The sequence below is a fragment of the Petaurus breviceps genome, unplaced genomic scaffold, assembly GCF_028583685.1.
Source record: "Petaurus breviceps papuanus isolate PSGF00001 unplaced genomic scaffold, PetGlider_PUasm1.0 138, whole genome shotgun sequence".
NCBI lineage: Eukaryota > Metazoa > Chordata > Mammalia > Diprotodontia > Petauridae > Petaurus > Petaurus breviceps.
Genome location: NW_027185694.1, coordinates 14,072,869 through 14,096,535, shown reverse-complemented (window position 1 = coordinate 14,096,535; position 23,667 = coordinate 14,072,869). Strand labels below are relative to the sequence as shown.

At 38.2% G+C, this 23,667-nt stretch overlaps 1 protein-coding gene across 2 annotated transcripts in view; it reads left to right on the top strand.

Moving 5' to 3' along the window:
* Nucleotides 1-23,667, top strand: part of CORO2A (coronin 2A) — a 180,429-nt gene that overhangs the window by 107,400 nt on the left and 49,362 nt on the right. For both annotated transcript variants that reach the window (XM_069106041.1, XM_069106047.1), the window contains exon 2: nt 13,807-14,007. In XM_069106041.1, coding sequence (XP_068962142.1) covers nt 13,807-14,007 — 201 coding nt within the window. The remainder of the gene's footprint in view (nt 1-13,806; nt 14,008-23,667) is intronic.

Genomic DNA, 23,667 nt, shown 5'->3' with positions numbered 1-23,667 from the left:
AGTTTTCTTAGAATGAGAGATACTGGTATGCATATATTCCTTTTCTCTCCTTAAACCTCACTATCCTCATCTGTAAAAAGGGAATAATTATAACTATACTACCTGCTTCACTATGAGGAAAGCGTAATATAAGCCTTAAAGTGCTGCATAATTGTGAGTTAGTATTTTTTTATCCCTTTGATTTATGTAGCACATTTCAAACTTGAATTCAACGAACGCTTATGAAACACCTGCTGTGTTCAGGGTACTATGCTAAGTACCAGGGAAATAAAGACCAAAGTGGCAAAATTCCTTTCTTCAAGGAGTTTAGTTTCAACTAAAGAGATACAGCATAAATAGATACAGGACTTAGAGTCTGTTGAGAACACTATGGAAGTGTTCAGCCCACTTCTCTAGGATCATATCCTTATCACTAATCAATGTGTCTCTGTCAGCACTGAGCAGTTGAGATGCATCATAGGTCTTTGGCCCATAATGAAGTAGGAGAAAATACAACTACCTGAGAGAATCAGGGAAAGGCTTTATGGAAGAGTAGGCACCAAAAAGTCTTTAGGGGGGCAGATCTAAGAAGAAAGGGCAGCTTTTGACATCTTCAGAGAAGTGGGAATGTCAAGTTCAAGGAACAACTGGCAGCCCAGGTTGACTAGAATACAGAGTGAGGGAGACTAATATACAAAAGGCTGGAAAGGTAGATGAATTCAGATTGTACAGGATACTAAATGGGAAGTTTTTATTTTGTCATTGAGAGACAATAGGGAGCCACTGAGGGTGTTTGAGCAGGGGGTGACAGATTCAGAAATCTCTTTTGGCAGTTTTGTGGATGATTGATTGGAGAGGATCGGGATTAAAAGCAGGGAAATCAATTAATAAGTTATGATATTACTGCAGATGAAAAGTCATGAGAGTGGTGGCCAGCTGGATGAAAAGAATAGAACTGATGTAAGAGATATTGTATCGACATAATGCATAAGACTAAGAAAGGCAAAGATGAAGGAAAGGATAGAATCAAGGACGACTACCAAGTTTTGAACTTGGGTGATTGGGATCGTGGTAGAGAAAGGAAGGAAGGGAGGGAGAAGGAAGGAAAGATGGCAAAAAGAAGAAAAAAAGGAAAAAAGAAGCAAGAAAAACAAAGGGAAAATTTTGAGTTGACTGAGTTTTTTGGGGGGAGGATTAATGATTTCTGTTTCAGATATATTGAATTTTAAATATCAATATACAAGTGGAGAAGTTCAGCTAACAGCAAAAGCAAAGAGAGTTCAAGAAAGAAATTCAGTTTAGATACAAGGGTATGAACAGGTGTATCTGTGTGTAGTAGGTTATGGCCAAACCTATCCCCAGTCCTAGGGTGAAAATAGAATTTCAAGGTGGAAGTCCAAGGTAGTTGTGCAGACAAAATCCCTAGGCTATGAAGCAGATAAGGTTACAAACCACGTTAGAGTATGAAGATGCTGCTATATAGGCAGCTAGAGTATAACGGTTTCTTTGCTTTATGCTTTGCATTGGTGATAGGGTCCCTGGCATCCCCCTGACCCTACAAAAAGCCACCATGCAGGCAAAGGGGAGGCAAGAAAAGTTGTTGGTGTTCAATTGAACCAAGTAAATTGAATAGTCAAAAAATAAAAACCTTCCAGTATGTATCCTTACCTTGTGTATGACAGCTGTATCCTTACAAGCTAAATATTTGTTTATAACCCCCTTGTTTATATTGGCTCATTCCTCTCTGCCATCCTACTACCTGAGGCTATGAGAGACTCCAGTATTGGCAATTACATTTTTTGAGATCTTCCTCAATTTGCAAGGTGTGAGGGAGAATGTCAAACTTGTTCTGATTTACATTTCTCTTTTTATTAATTATTTGGGACATGTTTCCAAATGGTTATTGAGTTCAGTTCTTTTGAAAATTGCTTGTTCCTATCTTTTGATCATTCACTTATTGGAGAACAGCTCTTTGTTCTTTCCCCTTCATCAATGATGCCTTCAGAAAGGGGGCTGATAATTGGGTGTTAGGTTAAGAGAAGGGTGATTTTGTTTAATCCCAGGCCCACAAATATCAATGGAAATAACTACTACTCTAAAAAAAGAAAAGAATTTCAACAATTATGTCCATGTCCCCCCCCCACCCTCAAAAAAATCTTCATTCCATCCATCCATCCATCCATCCATCCATCCATCCATCCATCCATCCATCCATCCATCCATCCATCTATCCATCCATCCATCCATCCCTGCTAGCTTTATCCCATATCTCTTCTTCCTTGTGTGGCTAAACTCCTTAAGAAGACTGTTTCTAGTAGGTACCTCTACTTCTTTTCCTCTTACTGTCTTTGTAACTCTCTAAGGTCTGGCTCCCAACCTTATCATTCAATTGAAACTTTTTTCCACAGTTAATAATGATTCTCTTAATTTCCAAAGCCAAAGATCTTTTCTCAAATTCCATCCTTCTTGACCTCTCTATAGAATTTTGACGCTGTTGATCACCCTCTTCTCTGTGATACTCTCTTCCCTTTGGGAAGTTTTTGGGACAGTAGTCTCTCCTGGCTCTCCTCCTAACTGTCTCACTGTTCCTTCCCAGAACATACACCCTGTATATCTTGTTTTTTTGTCTCCCCCATTAGAAATGAACTCCATGAGGTCAGGGGCTGTTTTTACCTTTCTGGGTATCCCCATCACTTAGTAGGGTATTTGACATAATGAGTGATCAGTAAATGCTTATTGACTGACTTACTGATAATATCACATTGCATTCATATGTAAGAAAGGCAGCATAGCATAGTGGAAAGAGAACTGGCCTCAAAGCCAGGAAGAACTCAGTTCAAGGCCCAAATATGACGCTTAATAGCTATGTGATTTTCTCAGTGATCTAGACAACTAAGCCTATAGACTGCAGAGAAGGTGCCGACCTGCTTTGGTGGTAAGAGTTTCTTCCCTGGGAATTCCCTATATCATTGAAATCATAGGTCCAAGTCCTATCCCTATCCTCCATTCATCTACCACAATTCCACCCCTCTTTATTTGAAGTCTAGTCATAATGTTTCCAGTTCTTAACTCTCATAAAAAGTGCTGTTCAAATATTTCACTATATTTGTTGTTCAGTCATTTCAGTCATGTCTGACTCTCCATGACCTCATTTGGGGTTTTCTTAGTAAAGATACTGGAGTGGTTTCCCATTTCCTTCTACAAATCATTTTAGAGATGAGGAAACTGAGGCAAAGGGGGTGAAGTGACTTACCCAGGTTCACACAGCTAGTAAGTGTCTGAGGCCAGATTTGACCTCAGGTCCTCCTGTATGAGCTTAAGTGAGGGGAAAACTACTACCTACCAGAACAGTACAATTCATTTTGGAATAGCTATATTGGGAATTTCTTGTTATTGATAGCCTAAATCTGACAGTTTCTATCCATTACTCTTTATTCTGTCCCGAGGCCAAGTTGAATAACTCATTTCTTCTACCACATGACAGCCCTTCAAATACTTGAAGATAACTATCATGTGCTCCCTATGCCTCTTTTTCTCTAGGGAAATATATCCCTGCCCATTTCATGGATCCTTGATTGGCATGGACTTCAGTCCCTTTATCATCCTAGTAATTTTTCTATGAACACTCCTCAACTTGTTAATGTCCTCATCTGACCAGGGAAGACTTTCAGTGAGCGTATCACCTCCTCTCTTCTGGACACTCTGCCCCTCTTAATGGAACTTAACATCACAGCAGCTATTTTTGGCTGTCATATTGCACTGTTAAGTAATATGGAGCTCACAGTATCCCAGAACCCTCAGATCTTTTTCTGATGAATTTCTTTCTCCCTTTTACCTCCATATTGTATTTACAAAATTCATTTTTTTAACTCAACTGTAAAACTTTACATTTTTCTTTGTTAAATTTCATCTGCAAACCCTACTTATATTCTCACAATGTCAGGAGTATGTAGAGAAGGCCTCTAGCATGTTGGAAGGACTTTTAATGTGAAATTTATTGGAGGACATGGGTAAAATTCCCAAAAGATGGCAGGCATGGAAGAATTGAACTCTCCTTCATTGGAGGAAATACCCACATAGCTAAGAACACTGATCCATCTGAGTGTTTGGGATTTGGTCCAAGAGGACTTGCCTGTCCAGATCTTTTTGAATTCTTGTTCTATTATTTGCAAATTTGATTCATTCTGTAAGTCTGATAAGCATACTACCCATGCCTATATCTAAATCACTAATAAAAATATCATACAATTATATAAGAAATATCAAACACAAATCCCTGGAATAATCCACTAGTTGAAAGTCAAATAAAGTCAACAAGCATTTATTAAGTACCTACTGTGTTCCAAGAATTGTGCTAAGTGCTGGAAAATAGCTCAAATATGAGAACATAGAGTTGGAGTACCAATTCTACTACTTAGTAACCTAAAGCATATGGACAAGCACTTGAAAATCTCTGAGCCTTGGTTTCCTCAGTTTATAACATGGGAAGGAAATATTCATGCAACCTCATAGGATTGTTAGGAGGAAAACATTTTATATACTATAAAGTTTGATAGAAATATGAACTATATTTATTTTTGCTAGTTGAGAACTCATTCAGTATAGCAGTGTAAAACCAAACATGAGCAGCTTTCCAGAGGACTGTTGCTGTGAATAGCTTTCAAGGTTCTGATTACATAGTATAGCAAACTCTCTATTTATTCAATAACAAATCAGAGCAAAACATTCACAGAAAATCAAGGTACAGCATTTACAGTGTTACAACTTATCACAGAAAATCAAAATACAGCATTTACCATGTCACAACTCAACAACTTATCACTAAAATGACCGCATAGTTTTCACCAAAGTGGTCACATAGTTTTAAACAAAGTAAAATCATTTAGTAACTCAATCATTCAATCATCCTTAAGGATCACAAGGTACAAAAGTCAAAGGGGGTACAATTAAGTTACAACTTTAACAGTCACTATTCAGTACCCTCTTAAGGGGTAGTGGGAAGTACAAAAGTCATTCACCCCTAGGTCACAAGTAAATTACAATTTCATCAGTCACTACTCAGACAATTTCATCAATCACTATTCAGTATCCATGGAGAGGTCTTTTCATCTTGCCTTGAGACAGGTAGCTCCTACCTGAATCCATCAAACTGTCACTTGGGTTCAAAGGCAGACAGCTCCCAGTTCTTTGTCCAGCCCTCCATGCAGCTCCTGCTCCACATTGAAGCTCATAGTGTCCAGTCCATCTCAAATCCTTCACAGTCTCTGTTCCTGAGAAGACAAGGCTCAAACAAAGCCACAAGAACATTCATACACATTAACAAAGTCACAACAACATGTACAAAGTACTAGCACCACAGTCATGCTTCCTCAGTCTTCAGCAGTTCCAGCTGGCCCTCGGAAATCCTCAGCAGCTCCAGTTGGCCCTCAGAAATCCTCAGCAGCTCCAATTAGATCTCAGAAATCCTCAGCAGCTCCAACTGGCCCTTGGAAATCCTCAGCTGCTCCGGCTGGCCCTCAGAAGTCCTCAGCACCATAAGCTCTATTCTCAAAATAAAAATCACTTTATCCAGCCTCCACGTGGCTTGCTCCAAGAAATTCTGTCTCAGTTCTCAATTCTCAGTTCAGTCTTCAGTCCAGCAGCAGCTGCCCTGCTTCCATGATGCTTACCCCAGGAAATTCTGACTGTCTGACTTGTTCTCTTTCTTATATATGGTATTAGCTTCTCCCTGTTCAGCCCCTTCCTGTTATATCAGCAACAGGGGATTACACCTTCTGTTTCTTTAACAGAGGCTTAATTTGAAACTAGGTGCTAAGTACCTCTTAGCTTGGCAATACAAAGGGATCTTCAAATTTCATTACCATTACAAGCAGATACAAAGATAGAGATTTTTTCATAAATTTAAATCCATGATGGGAAAGCTGAAGATTTTTAAGGGAAGGGAGGGAATTAGATTTTGAGGAAAAATATGTATCATGCTTTTAAAAATCTCCCTTTGTTAGTTTAAGGATATTAGACATGTATTACACAGACTTCAAAAAGTAAGCAGAAAGAAAAACTATAAAACAATGAAAAACAAAGGTTGCAAAATTATAAAGAGCAAGCATGGCCTCAAGGAAGAGAAATGAGGAGGCACAAATGAGAAGCCATCCCCATACTACTCCTTTGCAAAGGTGGTACCGTGTTTCCCTGATAATAAGACCTATCCTGAAAATAAGCCCTCCCCTTACTGTGTAAGATTCCTCTAAAATAAGCCCTCCCCCGAAAATAAGCCCTATTGAGATTGCTACTGTAGTGAAGGTGATCCCCTGCGCTACACACTACATTACGCTACCCTCTGTATGCACCGTCCCCCCCCACCCAGGTGAAACGCACGCCGCGCTCCGAGCTGCATCCAATCAGAGCTGCAGCAGTGAGCGCGTCATCCTGTTCTTCCCCAGTGATTTGCTTATTGAATAAAGGTACATTTTTTTGTTCACATTTACCTGTTTATTAAAATTGCTGTCAATGTTCATTAAAATAAGCCCTCCCCTGAAAATAAGCCCTCTGGTGTTTTTCTGTACAAAAAATTAATAAGACAGTATCTTATTATCGGGGAAACATGGTAGGTCCAAGGGTGTGGAACATTGCATATATTTTGAGACTTCATCAATGGATTGATTGGTTTTGCTAGGAGTTTTTCCTCTTTTTCTTAAAAAAATTATTATATGGGATGGCTCTCTGGGAGGGGGAAGAGGAGAATTGGGAAACCTTCCAGTAACAAAAGATATTGATAGAATATTTTTTAAAGTATTATACGTAACTTGACTTACTCCTAAAATAATCATGTTGGGTATTTGTATTTTTATAGTCATAATTTATTTGGATAATTATACATTTACTAATTTAATTGAATAATAATGCTAAATTTTTTTTTAAAAAATCAAGCATTTTTGCCAGTTTCTGAGAAGTATAAAAAGTGTTTGAGTGGCAAAGAAAGGTTTAGCATTATAGTAAAACAAATAATGGTAGACTCACTGAACATTACAGCAGAAAGGGACCATAGAGATCAGTTCATCCATTGTCCTTACTTTACAAATGAGGAAAATGAAACTCCAAGAAAGGGATCCACTTTCTTAAGCTGGTATGTGACAGATATAGTATATAGCAACTAGTTGCTAGTATATGCGATATCTAAGACTAGAATCCTGAAAGTTTTCCATACCAAATGGTCTCAAAGTGTGGAGCAGATAGGCATAAATGCTCATTTTCATAAAAGGATATTAGAGGGAAATGGCAAACCCTCAGATTTATTGAACCAACTTTTGGCAGATGAGGTTTTGTCTAATTTGTCTCATTTCCTGAGCAATCAATATCAGTAGTTTCTGCTTACTTGGATTCTTCATTTTGATTATCATAAGCTTTTGAGAGCTAAAGAATTGCTGAGATTGAGACAATCTAATCTCTGTTCTTGCAAATGTCAGGGTTTGTTTTTGTTTTGTTTTTCCCTGATGTGAAATGTTCCCAAATAGGCAAGTTTTTTTTCCACATGCTAGAAAAAATGAAAAAAAATCTGAAGACATGAGAAAATTGGATTGGTTTTCTCATATTCTCGTGAGATCATAGGGTTAGAATTGGAAGAGACATTATGAGACATATAGTCATAAGATCATACATTCATAAATCTCAGAGGCCCTCTAGGGCAACTCTTCTTATTTTGTAGATAAAGAAGCTGAATCTTAGGTTATGTGACTTGCCCACCAAAAAGAGGGGCCAAGTTCGGACTTTGAAAGCAAAGGAGGTTAGATGTGATGAACTAGGAAATGGGGAACCAGTGATGGATTTTTTTTTTACCAAAAGCAGTATTTAAGGAAAATTAATCTGGCAATCATAAAGGATGGATTGGAGTAGAAAAGTAAAACATGAAGACCTAGTTAAGGGTCATTGCAATACTTTAAGCACTTTCAGGGCAGGGATCTTTCAACCACACTGTGTTGTCTACTCTAGACTGATTACGACCAAGCCCTTCCAATGATCTATCCTGCCTAAGTTCAATTGTGTCAACTTTATTTCCTTATGTATACACTGTGGAAGTTTACTTGAAGTTAACCAAGATGTGGCAATCAATCAACCAATGAGCATTTATTAAGCATTGACTATGCTGGATACTGTTAATGGCAAAGACCTATGTGAAAGTGAAAGAACAAGGACAAAAGTGAGATAATCCTTGCCCTTAAGGAGTTTGTACTTTAATGGGAGAGACAATATATACATATATTGGAGTATATATGACATATAGATGTAGATAAAGATGTCCAATTCATTTTGGAATAGCTGTATTGGGAATTTCTTGTTACTGATAGCCTAAATCTGTAGACAGACTGAATATGAATATAGAAACAGATGTATGATGTAGATGTAGGTGTATGATATAGATATATGATCTACAGTATATGATATTGATGAGTCTCTTATGAGCAGCTTAGCCTCTGTAAGTAAGCAGCAGTGATCAAAAGGAAAGTGAAATGCTAAGGTCACAGAATCCCAGTTTCCAAGTTAGAAAAATAGCTCAGGGGTCTTATAGTACAGTGCATTTCTGAGCAGGAACCAATCACCCCACCCCACCCCTTCATATACAGAAGCACTGTCTTTAACAAGTGATCATTTGGCCTCCACTTGAAAACCTCTAGTGATGGGGAGCTCACTACCTCTGAAAGTAATGCATTCAGTGCTACCCACTCTTTTAAATTCCGCCCTCTGTAGGCAAGCAAGAAAAATCTCATTTCTTTTCTACCTGACACTCCTTCAAATACTTGAAAATAATAATCATTCCTGCCCCTAAGTCTTCTCTCATCCAGGCCAAATATTACTGGTTCCTTGAACTTGTTAGTGGTTGTTAAATGTTTTTGTTTTGGGGGGATTTTTTTTTATTTTTGGAGGGCAATTGGGGTTAAGTGACTTGCCCAAAGTCACACGGCTAGTCAGTGTCAAGTGTCTGAGGTCGGATTTGAACTCAGGTCCTCCTGACTCCAGGGCCAGTACTGTATTCACTGCGCCACCTAGCCGCCCCAGGTGTTAAATGTTTAACATAAAATATATAGTATTAGAAAGGAAACCTATTCTACTGAAATTTGGTTATCAAAATATTTTTTAAAAGGGAGGGGCACAGATATTAGGTTAAGAATTCCTGCTTTGTCCAAATCTTATAAAAGTGAATGTTGAAAACTAAAAATAAATTAATTAAAAAAAAAAAGAATTCCTGCAATGGAGCAAATCCAGGAGCCTGGGTTTGAATCCTGGTTCTGTGACTGTTGTATATCACTTGTGTGACCTTGGGTAAGTCACTTAACCTTTTTAAAGGTCTCCATTATCTCATCTCTAAAATGGAGTTGAACTCATTTCTAATTCTTTCCAACTCTAAATCTGAATCCACGATCCCATGCCTTGACCCTAGTCATAACAGCTAGTGTGAAACATGGGGTTTAAACTAAACAGGTCTTTCCTAACAATAAGGTCCAGCATTCTTGCTACACCATATACTTGCCATGTGGCCAGTGGGGAAAACTTAACGGAAATGAATCAGGTCATGTAGTACAAATAGGTGTGTTGCCCAAGAGCTCTGAGTGGAACTTGCCACAGCACTGCCTTTCAAGGCTTCCAGTTACTTGTCCAGACAGTAACCATGCAAGCTCTCTAAAAGGTAATCATGCATTTCTGAGAGTCTGAAGGCAGAGTCAGCCTCAGACTAACCCATTAACCCCTGGATCTAAAAATGTTATCAGGGTTACAAAAAAAAAAATGGCATCAGCTTGAATGACAGCTGCCCATTCTGAAGGAGAGCCCAACATAACTGCAGAGGGAAAATGAATCTGCCATTTGCTCCAGTCATCCAAAATGATTTTTCACCAGTCTTTATCCAGGAAGCTATGAAACAAAATTGCATGGATCCTTAGAATTGTTATTAATAAGCAGGTCTTGGGCCATTACAGATCAAAGGGTTTGGCTGTTGTTAAAAGCAGCAGTGCTTTTTCACTTGAGACGTATTTAATGAATGTTGAATCTAGTTTTGTTGTTGAACTTCTAAAAGCATTTATTCTGAAAATATGGAAGGTGTCATGCTCTAGAACAGTCTTTTACACATGTCTAGTGTTTGGGGAGTTGGCTCAGAATAGAAATGAAATAAGAATTGGCCTCTCTTCCTGTTGTAGCTTAAAGCACATTGAGAAGCCAGTGCAAGAATTATTTCTTGCATTTGCCTATAGTAGCCAAACTCATACTAAGGACCAGTAGGTATTAATGAAGCAAAGTGCCATCAAAGGCATGGGAAAATAGGTGTAACCCAGAACAACTCATTGGGATCAGACCTGTTTGAGCATGTGGGAAGTTAAGCCTAGTGTGGCAGAGTAGAAACCATGGCAGCTTACTCCACTGGAAGCCACCGCCATTCCAAGTCCACTTCATCTACAAGGCAGAGACACCAGAATTGGTTCTGGCTAGTAGATATCCTCCTGATCTCAGAAATGAGCTCCAAGTGGAGTGGAATATAAGGTGCTTGACGGCAAGCATCATTTTATTTTTTTCTTTGTGTCTCCAGCTCCTATGGTAGCCCCTAGTACATGGTGTTCAATATATGTTTCTTGAATTGAAGCAATATGATGGGGATAGGTGTAAATTTCAGGGAAGAATCCATACCAGAATTGACCCTGAATTTTACTAAGCCTGGGGTCTGGATAATGCTGCCCAGAGCATTTTTTAAAATAGAAAGAACAAAGCCCTGACCCGGAGTCAGGAAGACCCGAGTTCGGTTCCGGCCTCAGACACTTAACACCCACACAAAAAAAACTAGCCGTGTAACCTTGGGCAAGTTACTTAACCCCAATTGCCCTCCAGAAGGCAAAAAAAAAAAAAATAGAAAAAACATTTCAAACATGATATGTCCTAGCCTTTCCACTGTCTGAGTTGCATCCTAGTCATTGGTTAGGAATAAAAGAATGTTACTAAATGGCGTAACACTGTTTTTTTAGAGGAAGTTGAGTGGTAGTTACACACAAAGAAAGTGCATGTGTATGCTTTCCCCAATAAGAGTCTCAAATGCATATAGGAAATGCCTTGTCATAGGAGAACACAGTTTACAAACAATCACTTACTAATAAAACATCAACACCATGTCCTACAGAGTTAAATAAGAATCATTTCCTATTTATCTGGCCAAGGAGGTATTGAATACACATGAGATAATGTCAGCAGAGAGCTTTGGCCTCCATTCAAGGACAGGATCTGTACCAAATGTTAAGCCTTACATATTCTTATTGATGGTATTTATTACTGTTCCAGGTAAAAATCATAGTGTAACAAACATCATTACAAAAGAAGGTTTCTATAGAGAAAAGCTATTTCTACATTCCCAGTAAACGGTCTGTTTAAACAGTGTTTTGCTGACTGCTTTTAGAGAATAATGCTATGCCATAAGTGCTTTCTCTGGTCATTGTGCAGAACCTTTCATGAAAGCACCGAACAGTATGTGGTTTACCTGCCAGGCAACAAGGAGAAAAGAGAAATGAGCTGTAACTGTCTTTTGTTCTACTAGCCAGTTACCTACAAGTTATATAGGTCCAAAACAAACACCCCTAAGTTTGGGTTATTTTTTCCCCCATTTCTACTAGTTACGCCACCATTTCCGTTTTCTCAGAGTAGAAACCTTTTTTTTTTTCCTTTTTAGAGGGAAGGCAGGGCAATTGGCGTTAAGTGACTTGCCCACATGGCTAGTAAGTGTTAGGTGTCTGAGGCCATATTTGAGCTCAGGTCCTCTTAACTCCATGGCCGGTGCTCTGTTCACTGTGCCACTTAGCCACCCCTGACAAGAAACTTTTAAATCACTTTTAAACTCTTCTCCTTCCTTTATCTCTTTTTCTTTATCATCTTTTGAAAATTTCTCTTAGATTTGCCCCCTTGTTTCAATGTTGATTGATTTTTTAAGTAATGATAATTTCCCTCTGTCCTCTCCTATTCAGAAGTATAGTTGCTCTATAGTTGAGGAAAAATAAGCAAATGCGATAATAATTACTGTAATTATTATCAATAATTATAGTTATTAATAGTAATATTGATAAATATAGTTGTTATTTGGAGCAAAGTGTATTAAGTACTTTATAAACATTATTGCATATGAGCCTCCCAATAATCCAGAGAATTAAGAGTTGCAGGTATTATTATCCCAATTTGACATATAAGGAAATTGAAGTGACTTATCCATGGTCATATAGCTCTTAAGTGTTAGAGCTGGGATTTGAACCTAGATCTTTACTCCAAGTCCATCAAGCTATCTACTATTGCTACTCTGCTGAACTACACATCAATTTGATATAGATGATACATGTGTAGTCAGGTAAAACGCATTTCCATATTAGCCATGTTACAAAAGAAAACACAGACCAAAAACAAACAAAAAACAAAACCAACAGCAAGAAGAAAAATAAAGTTCATGTAAATCTTTTCGGGTTTTTCTGAAAGCATCCTGCTCATTATTTCTTATAGCACAATAGTATTCCATCCTAATCATATACAACAATTTGTTCGGCCATTCCCCAGTTGATAGGCATCCCCTCAATTTCCAAAAACAGCCCCTGTAAATATTTTTGTACATATAGATCCTTTTCCTTTTCCTTTGATCACTCTGGTATACCAATCTATTGGTATTATTGAGTCAAAGGGTTTATAGTCCTTGAAGCATAGTTCCAAATTTATTTCCAGAATGGTTGGATCAGTTCACAACTTCATCAACAATGCATCAGTGTCCCAATTTTCCCACATCCCTTCCAACATTTATCATTTTTCTTTTTTGTCATATCCAGCCAATCTGATAGGTGTGAAGTGGTACCTCAGTGTTGTTTTAATTTGTATTTCTCTAATTAACAGTGATTTAAAGCATTTTTTCTATGTCTACAGACAGCTTTGATTTCTTCTTCTGAAAACTGCTTTTTTATATCCTTAGACCATTTATAAATTGGGGAATAACTCGTATTCTTATAAATTTGACTCAGTTCTCTATGTATTTGAGAAATGAGGTCTTTATCAGAGAAACTTTTTGTAAAAAGGTTTCCCCAGTTTTTTGTTTTCCTTCTAATCTTGAATATTGGGGGATTTTTTGGTACAAAACATTTTTAATTTGGTGTAATCAAAATTATCTATTTTACATCCTGTAATATTCTCTATCTCTTGTTTGGTAATAAATTCTTCCCTTATACATAGATCTGAAAGGTAAAATATTCCATGTACCCTTTGTATCTAATTTATTTATTCATTTTGAACTTATTTTAGTATACAGTATGAGATACAGTCTATGCCTATTTTCTGCCAACCTGCTTTCCAGTTTTCCCAGAATTTTTTTTCAGATGTTAAGTTCTTATCCCAAAAGCTTGGATCTTTTCATTTATCAAATACTAGATTACTATGGCTGTCACCTTCCTTCACATTTTTTTCCATTGTTTCTCTTGATATGCTTGATTTTTGTTCTTTCAGATGAATTTTGTTATTTTTTCTATCCCTATAAGATAGCTTGATTAGTATGGCACTGAGTAAGTACACTAATTTAGGCAGAATTGTCATTTTTATTACATTGGCTCAGCCTACCCATGAACAATTAATATTTCTCCAGTCATTTAGAGTTGGCTTATTGTGTGAAAAGTGTTTTGTAATTGTGTTCATATAGTTCCTGGGTTTTTCTTGACATGTAGATTCTCAAGTATTTTCTGTTGTCTACAGTTATTTTAAATGGAATCTATCTGTGCCACTACATTAAAAAAAAAAGAGTCCACATGAGATTTTCATTTGACTTTCCTTCTCTGACAGATGTCATGGCACCCTCAGTATCGAAGCTCAAAGTTCCGCCACGTCTTTGGAAAACCCGCCAGCAAAGAGAATTGCTATGACTGTGTGCCTATCACCAAGAGTGTCCATGATAACCACTTCTGTGCTGTTAACCCCCACTTCATCGCTGTCGTGACAGAATGTGCTGGAGGGGGTGCCTTCCTCGTCATTCCAATACAACAGGTAACAAGGCCCATCAATCATATCAGCGGTTGATGCCACAGCATTATGGACATACTGTGCCCTGGCCCTTGTGTCACCCTGAATCAAATATTTTTTCCTCCAGCTCAGGCTCCCTAAAGTCCTCTCCATGTTCTAAGCCAGTCTATAGTGACTTGTTATCCCTCTTCTCAGGCAACTCTGCCCTTCCCTGCTAAGGTTACCTTTTATCTATTCAGTATGTATCATGAATGTGCCTATTTATTTATATACTGTCTCCTCCACCAAAATGTAAAGCCATTATTGGCAGACTGCTCAACTCTTTCTTTGTATTCCTAGTGTTTAGCACATAGCTAGCACTCAATAAATACTTAATAATTGATTGGTCCATACTCCATCTGGGGACAGACAGCACACTGGGAATCATTGTCTCTCTCTCTCTCTCTCTCTCTCTCTCTCTCTCTCTCTCTCCCTCTCCCCCCCCCCATTCTTATAGGGGTAGCTTGATATACATAGTGGTTTAGAATAGTGAAGTCAAATGGGAGCTACTTTGCCACACATAGGAATCCTTGAAGACCGCATATTGACTTAGTTTTAAGATTTAATGTCTCTGTTTTATTGCATGTTTATTTTGTTAACTGTTTCCCAACTGCATTTTAATCTGGTTTGGGCTGCACCTGGGAGTGTTTCCAATTGATGTGGTCTGCAGACCTTGTGTTTGACACCTATGGTTTATAACATGACAAATGTCATAGAGATTGAATTGAGTTATGGGCTACTCTGTCCAGAGTTCTCTTGCCATCACAAGTTCCAGGAAAGATCTATTAGGGTATGGTTGTTCTCCCTGCTCTCAAGCTTAAAAATTAGGTGTATTCCCAGCTTCTTTTAGTAGTCATGAAAAATCTCTGCCCTTTAGAAGTTTATCCAAACCCTAATAATAGTCATGGAGAAGCAGTAGAGAGGAGTTCAGAGTGAGCCAGCTTTGAAGTCAGGAAAATCAAGGTTCGAGTCCTGCTTCTGACACATACCAGTTGTGTGACCCCCAAGCAAATCACTTAAACCTCTCAGTGCCCCTCAGGCAACTCTCTAAGATAGAACTTGCAAAACAAGTGTTGACTTCCCTGCACTACTGAAATAATGGGTCTAATCCAAATAATATTAGTTATAATCTCTAAAGTGCTCTCCCCATAATGATGTTGGGATGTATGTAGATAAGGATTATTATCTTCATTTTACAGACAAGTAAACTGGGCTTGGAAAACATGATCACATGGATAGTAAATGTGAGGGACAGAATTTAAACCAAAGTCTTTGGACTCTAAGTCCCATATTCTTTTCACTAAACAACACTCTACAAATAAATTTTAATCATTTGAATTTCCTGCCAGTACTACTTTTGGAGCAGTGAGTTCCAAAAGTGCATGATATCCTATGTGAAACAAGACTCCCTTTTATTTGTCCTAAACTTAATCACATTTCCCTGGGCTTCACCTCATCCTAGATTTTCTTGATAAATTAATTAAACATGGGTTAGAGGCACAAACAATCACTGTCTTTGAAAGACTATTGAATGAAAAGCACTTTTATTAAAGTTACAAAATTACATTAATTCTTAAGGGATCTGTGGTTTCATCAGTGTGGGTACAGCCTTCTATGTCTGAGGAGGTTTAGTTTCATGAGTTTCTGTAGCCAGATCACTTCATCACTTGGTATCCAACTTTCTGATGGTAATCCTCTCCACAATTTACTAGTCTGGTTCTCAAATGACATTTGGAGAGTCTACTACCAGGCAGATCCTTTCCAGCTTGAACTTCAGTGCTGTGGCCTTTGAGAACCCCAGGTCACACATTAAAGCTGCATATATCTTAGGCATTTAGGTAACAACAACTGCTCATTTATTTTCATTGTATTTTCTAATTGCAAAGCACTTTTATATGAGTTAATCTCAGTTTATTCTCATAACAATCTCATGAGGCAGGTAGTATAAATATTACTCCCAGTTTACAGATGATGAAACTGAGACTCAAATGAATTAAGCACTTTGCCCATGGTCACACAATTAATAAGCTGGAACTCAAACACAGTTCTTCAAAAGTGTAAAGTGTCTAAAGTAGAGAGTCTTAGGAGGAGCCTCCCTAAAGAAAGAAAACCTCAGGAGAAACAGGAAAATTACAGAATGAGCCAAAGTGAAATTCTGACTTCTTCAATATCAAACCCTTTTCAGCCATTTCACACTGTTGTGTAGTGTGGTTTGTAATGAAATGTCTGCTTCTGTCTCACTATTCCCCCAGTCCACCTCCCAAAGTATCTAAAAATAATGTGTATGGTCATACATGAAATGTTCCCTTTTATATGCCTCCCAATAGCATAGATATTAACTCTATAGGTTCTAGAAAATTCTTTCCTTAAAAAAAGCACTTTGTAAGATAGTGAAGGCAAATATTATCACTATATTACATATGGAGAAAATTAGACTCAGAGATGTTTAGTGACTTGCCCATGTTCACAGAGTAAGTGTCAAATCTAGAACTATTTTGTTCTTGTTGTCATTCAATCATTCAGTTGCGTTTGACTCTTTGTGACCCTGTGGACCATAGTTTGTCAGGCTCTTCTATCCTCCACTATCTTTCAAAGTCTGTCCAAGTTCATGTTCATTGTTTCCATAACACTATCCATCTCATCCTCTACTGTCCCCTTTTCTTTTTGCTTTCATTTTTTTCCCAACATCAGGGTCTTTTCTAATGAGTCTCATCTTCTCATTACGTGGCTGTATCAGCAATGCCATATTCACAATGCCTATAGAAATTACAAATATGCTGATATAATTATCCATTACAAAATACGTCATGTTTGCCATATGAGGAAATAAACTAGAAAATTTATTAAGATACCAAAAGACTGAGTCCCAAAACCAGAAAGTGAAAGCCATCAGAGTAGTTATGATATTGGCACAGGTAGATAAAGTAGAAAGCACCCACATTTTCAAGCCTTTAAAACAGAACAGGCTACCTCAGGCAAAGGTCCTCCTCTCCCCACACACAGCAACCACCCAGCGTCCTGGAAGCGCGCTCCCAGCAGCTCTGGCCCCTGGCAGTCCTCAGCAGGAGTCCTTAGCAGAAAGTCCTTAGCAGTCCTAACTCAAAAAGGGCTTCGCGCTGCCACTGCCTCTGCTGCTGCCGCCGTCACCACCACCGCCAGCCAACGCAGGAACGCTAGCTTGGCTTCCGCTTCCTCTTGCTCCGCCCCTTCCTGCTACATCAGCAAGTCCAACGGGGCATGGAAGATCTTTAAATCCCATAACCCTTACAGTGGCCAAAGTATTTTAGCTTCAGCTTTAGTATTCAGCTTCAGCTTCCAGTTCAGAGCTAGGACTATAACCCAGAACTTTTCATTTCCAGTGACTCTTCAGTATCTCTTCAGAATAGGCCAAGAACCAGCAAGAGAATAGATGAACAGGAGCAAGGATACTAAAGGCAATCCCACTTCCAAGTCCAATGTCCAGATGCTGGGGGAGTTAGTTGTCCACTTTCCATTTTCCCTATAGATTCTCTTGGGTTTTTCTGACTTAGATCTCATGCCAACCAAGGAAAGGAAACCATATGTGCTGCTTGAGATAGTTTCCAAATAGCTAAAGTTTTCTGCTTTATTATCAACCCTAAGCATGCTAAAGAAGAAGGCATGGAGGAAAAGTCGTGCAAAGGTAAATAGGGGAAGGAAATGGAATTCTTATCTTAGGGAATAGAAATCAGGTCCATTAGGTTGAAGAATAGAGAAATAAAGGGGAGGAATATGAAACAAACCCAGAAAACCAGGCCGGAACCAAATGGTGAAGGGCTCTAAATGCCAAGTTGAGGAGTTTCTTTTTTTTCCTAGAGACAATAGAGAACCACAGACTGTCCTTGAGTAGGAGAGTGATGTAGTTGAATGTACTATAGAAATATCAATTTGGCAATTCTGTGGAGGATGGATTGGAAAAGAGAGGGAGTAAAATCTAAAAGTCCATTTATGAGGCTGCTGCACTGATCCATCTAAGAGATAATGATAGCCTATGTAAGGATGGTGGCCATGTAAGGGGAATGAAGGGGAAAGCTTATAGGATATATACCTATATAGACAAGACTTGAATTATGCTCAAACAGGGAGGGAAGTGAGGGAAAGAGAGAAGTTAAGGATGATATTGAGGTTTTAAACTTGTATCCTTGAGATCAGCTCTGTTAGGTTGGGTTTTTTTTTTCTCCCAAAGTAAGTCCTCTGTGTCAGAGCCTTGAGGAACATGTGTAACATAGGCAACAGGAGAGAGGCAAGAAAGGCATTCTAGGTGGGGAGACTGAAGTGATCAAAGGCTTTCTGGTGGCATACTTGGAGAAAATGAATGGAAGACTTTGGGTTCATGTATGGAGTAGGGAGAGATACTTTTATAGAAAACCTCAAATACTAGGCTAAGCAGGTTAATCTTATCCTGTGAACAATGGAGAATAATTAATGGTTTTTAAGTTAGAGGGGAATGTTCAAAGTGATGTTTTGGAAGAATAATCCCCCAACAATGTATAAGAAGGATAGATATGGTCAGGAAGTAGAACTCTCGAGAGGGAGATCAATTAACTATTCTAATAATACAAGGGTGACTTTTTAGTTAGTTTGCATGTAATCATAAAACATAAATTATATAACAACAAAGACTATTTCTATATTTTGTTAATTATATCATGATTGAAAACCATAAACTTTGCTATACGACCAATCCTCATACTATGGAATCAAATGCTAAGCTCCTAAAATAATTCTCAGGGTGGCCCAGTGTCCTAGAGTTGGACAAGAACCTAGACATAATATCATCCAAATGCCAACTAAAGAGTTAATCTCCTTGGGGTAGCTAGGTGGCTCAGTGAACAGAGCACCAGCCCTGGAATCAGGAGGACCTGAGTTCAAATCCACCCTCAGACATTTAACACTTAGTAGCCTTGTGACCTTGGACAAGTCATTTAACCCCAATTGCCCTGCCCCCCCCGAAAAAAAAAACCTTAATCTCCTCTATAGTGGCACTGATAGGTAATAATCTAACCTTGCTTGAGGACCTCTAGTGACAAGGTGCTTACTACTTGTCAAAGGCCATTCCATTTTTGAACAACCCTTATTGATAACAAGCAATTCTCTTTATTGAGCCATGATAGGCTTCCTTATAACTGCTACCCCCCAGTCCTAATTTTGCCCTTTAAATTGACAGAATTAGTAATTCCGATTTCACATCATAGGCTTTAAATTATTGAAGCAATTATTATATTCCCCCTAAATTTTTCCTTCTCCTGTTTAAACCTCACCAGTTTCTTTAACCAATACAGAACATAAAAAGGAAGTGATAAGACTGTCATTGAAATACCTACAATATACATAAAAACAAATAAAAGTTAAGAGAGAATATTTAAGTGTGATTAAAACCCTGCCTTATTAGAAGGAAACTCTTTGTCCTCCTGTGTTCTATCTGTGTTTACCACATGTCTGAGCAATCTCTTAGTCTGTTTGTTCAAAGGATAAAATCAAGCTATCCAAATTTTAGAAGATAAAAGCCATATCCTAAAACACACACAAGCAAGAATCAAAAGCCATTTCCCCCCCTTTGGAAAATACCCATTTGATGTAACCAAGACTGAACTGAAGATAGGCACAAGAATACCTTGTACGCTTTGCCATTGACCCAGTCCCCTGATTTCCACTTTGGGGGACTGAAGCATTTTCTATTCCTAAAAGAAACTTAGGAATTGAGTGAACTTCAGTAAAAATACAGTAACATGGTGATTTCAGACTATACTAAAAGGTGGTCCTTCAGACTGTGATGAGCTGAAATCTATACTTTTATTATCTACAAAGAAAGGATCTTCTAAACAAATGGATAACAAAGAGTTAAGTTAAGAAGTTAAGAAGTTAGATCCTCCAATCTTCAGTGACCATTCCTCCATCTGAACTCCCCTGAATGCCTACTATCCCTACCATTCATCTGATGTCAGTTAGCATGTTATTACATTATGTTATGGTTTATCCATTTCTGTACTTCTTTTTATCTCCCCAACTAGATTGTAAACCCAGGGAGGGCAAGAACTATATTTTATATATCCTATTCTCAGCACCTAGTATAATGCCCTGTAAATTTTTATTATCAATAATTATGATGTGGCTAGGTTCATAGGATCTTAAAATAGAGCTGGAAGGGACTTTAGTGATAATCTAGTGCTAGGTTAACCCCTTCTTTTTTTATTTTTTTACTTTTTTGAGGGGGGAAGGGGGCAATGCAGAGCGGTTGGGGTCAAGTGACTTGTCCAAGGTCATACAGCTAGTAAGTGTTAAGTGTCTAGGCTGAATTTGAACTCAGGTCCTCCTGACTCTAGGGCTGGTGCTCTATTCTCTGCTCCATCTGGCCACTCCAAACCCCTTCATTTTAAAGATGAGAAAATGTTAGACTCAGAGATAGAAAATAACTTGTCCAAAGTCACACAGGTAATATTTGGCAGAGCTGAAATATGAACCCAGGTCCTTTGACTCCAAATCCAGTATTCTTTGCTTTTCCCACTAAACCTTGTAGCCCTTGGAGTAGCAGTAAATTTAAAAGAGATAGGCTCTAAAATCTTGCTATTTCTTTTGGCTAGATGACTATATCCTATACTAAAGTCCCTGTTCTGATGCCTCATTCTGACATGGAAGGAACCATGGGTACTCAAAAGTTATATCAACTGCGTATAAACTCTGGAAGGTCCTACCAAGTTGGGAAAACTCTGGTATAGGACAGACTGGGCCTCTCATCTGATAACCAACCTAGCTTGGTTATCAGATGTGGAAAGACTCATCACTGGAAGATTAACAGACAAGCGATAAGGTTTGTTTGTTTGTTTGTTTTATCACAATAACACATGAAAACTATCTACTAAGCCGTGATAGGGTAAGGAAAAGGGTCATTGGCTTCAAGGAGAAAGGATAGACCCTGATGGAATCATTCAGAGTACCAGAGATAATGACCATGAGTGCTAGAAGCTACTTGATGGTTTAAATATACGTACATGCAAAGACAAAGAATAAAACAGTCCCTATTCTTAGGGAGCTTACATTCTAACAAAGGAAACAACCAGGATATATGTAAGTATATAAAGAATAAATACCACTGCATCCAGGGCCATCTCCAGTCATCCTGATATGAATCTCTCCACTGGATCCAGGTAGCCCAGGAGGAGAAAATGAGGCTGGTGACCTTGCATAGCCCTCCCCTACTTAATTCCAATTCACTTGAACTTCATGACATCACCTTCCTGAAGTAATGGTTGTCTTCGAGAACAAAGGACAAACAATGAGCAAAAGGGAATAAGTACAAATAAATTTAAAATAATTAAACACAAGATAGTTTGAAAGGGAGTGCAGTAGCAGTTGAGAGCCTTAGGTCTTTATGTAGAAGGTAAAGAGCAGGATTGCATGAGGCAAAGGAATGCATTCCCATTCCAGACTTTGGGAAAGTCCAAGGACATGAAGAAGGAAGATGGAGTGTATGTGTAAGTAACAGAGGGCAGGCCAGTTTGGCAAGATTACAGAATGTGGGAAGAGGAATAATATCCAATGATAATGAAAAGATAGGTTGGAGAAAGTTGTGAAAGGCTTTAAAAGCTAAACATGGGAATTTATAGTTGATTCTGGAGGCAATAAGAAGCCACTGGAGTTTATTGACAATGTAGCACTTTTTAAAGTGGGGCCATGAAAAATTTGGCAACAGTAAAAGGTTTCTGAAGGAGCAATGACCAAAAATTAATTACAAATCCAATGTGTAATGATTCCAAGGTGTTTCTGGCAGAACTTGCATCGCCCAACTTCACTGCAGCCTTGGTTCTCAACACAAACCATGCCCACTTTGCACCTTGCATGCTCTCAGGCCACACAACATCTACAAATGCTTCCTGAAAGGTGAAAAGGGGTTCAAGTGAAAAAGTTTAAGAAGCCCTGAACTAGGGGAGTGACTTGGTCAGATCTGTGCTTAAGGAAAACCTCTGTTAGCATTGTGCAAAATGGACTAAAGTGAAGAGAGACAAGACAGAGAAACTAAGGTGGTGGGTGGGCTGGATGTTAGAAATGTGGTAGAGATAGAAATGGCAACATTTGGCAACTGATTGGATATGTGGAGTGAGGGAGGTTGAGAAGAATAGCAGTCCTTTGAAAAAGGAGTAGGTTTGAAAGAAAACTAATGAGTTGTTTTGGCCATGTTGAGTTTGCAATATCTCTAGGATATCTGCTTTGAAATGTTCAATTGGCAATTGATCATACAGGATTAAAGCTTAGGGTAGAGCCACTAGTGGAAGTATGGATCTGGGAGTCACCTGCGTAGAGATGCTAATTAAACCCAAGGGCATTCTTCAAGCAGCTTGAATTGGCTGGTGAGAACTGATAGCTAAATTTTCAGTATGAGTATTTACACCTCAGAAATCAGGAAATATGCTACAAATCCAGGCATGATTTGTGTATTGTCTAGACTTAAGAAAGTGATGTAGAAAATGTTAATGCAGATAAAACTTTTAAAGGGTGACACACCTACATTTCTTTTTCAGAGAGACAATTAAGTATTTACTAACACACTGCTGATTAAATTCATGAGGGCATATGAGGTCTCCAAGAGAAAGAATGTAGAGAGAGAAGGGTAGGGAGCCTAGTACAGCTTTGGGAGAGCACTCAAAGTTAAGGTATATGATCAGGATAATAAACAGGCAAAAGAAACTGAGGAGAGATTACACCCACAGGAAAAGGACTAGGAAAGAATAATGTCACAAAAACCCAGAAAGGAGAGAGTATCCAGGTGAAGAGGGTAGTCAGCAGTGTCTAATGTGGCAGATAGTTTGAGAAAGTCAAGGACTGAAAAAGAGAATATCAGATTTGGCCATAAGGAGATCATTGGTACTTTGAAAAGGCAGTTTCAGTTGCATATTAGGTCAGAAGGTAGATTGTAACAGAATCTTATTATAATGCAGCTTATTAGTACATGTATTTAAATATATCAAATATTTATTCATGCTGGATTTGGAGCCAGAAAGCCTTAGATTCAAATCCCACTTCTGACACCAGATGTGCAACTCAGGACAAATCATTTAATTTCTCTGAGTCTCAATTTCCTCACTGTAAAATTAGGTTAATAATAGCAACTACTCCACAGGGTTCTTGTCAAGATCAAATGATATAATATATGTAAACGACTTTAAATGAAATGTAAATGTTAGCTAGCATTATAATTGTTATTTTCATCATGTCTCCCAAGACATTGTTCCATCCAATAAAACCTAATATAACTAATTTATAATACCAATATTAGTCCTGTCATCCACACTGGTATTTTAAAGGGTTCCTGCTCTATGAGACTGTTTCCACAGAGTTCCATTAAATTCTCAACTTGATGTAGGGTTTAATTGGTGGGTACTCTCATCTTTAAGGATTATTAGTCCATCAAAATAGAATTTTTAAGCTTGGCCAAACACTATTATATTTTTTATGTTTAATCATTGGTAACTTAAGATTATTTTTAAAGTAGCCCTTTGATGATCCAAGATTTCCTAACGAAGGCAGATAACTAAAAAAGCCTATCTGGTGAGCTTCGTTCTTTTGTTTTGTTTAGATTTGTAATTCTATAGTTGCAGATGGTTTATTCCCTTTGGGCTTGGTGTAGCTTGG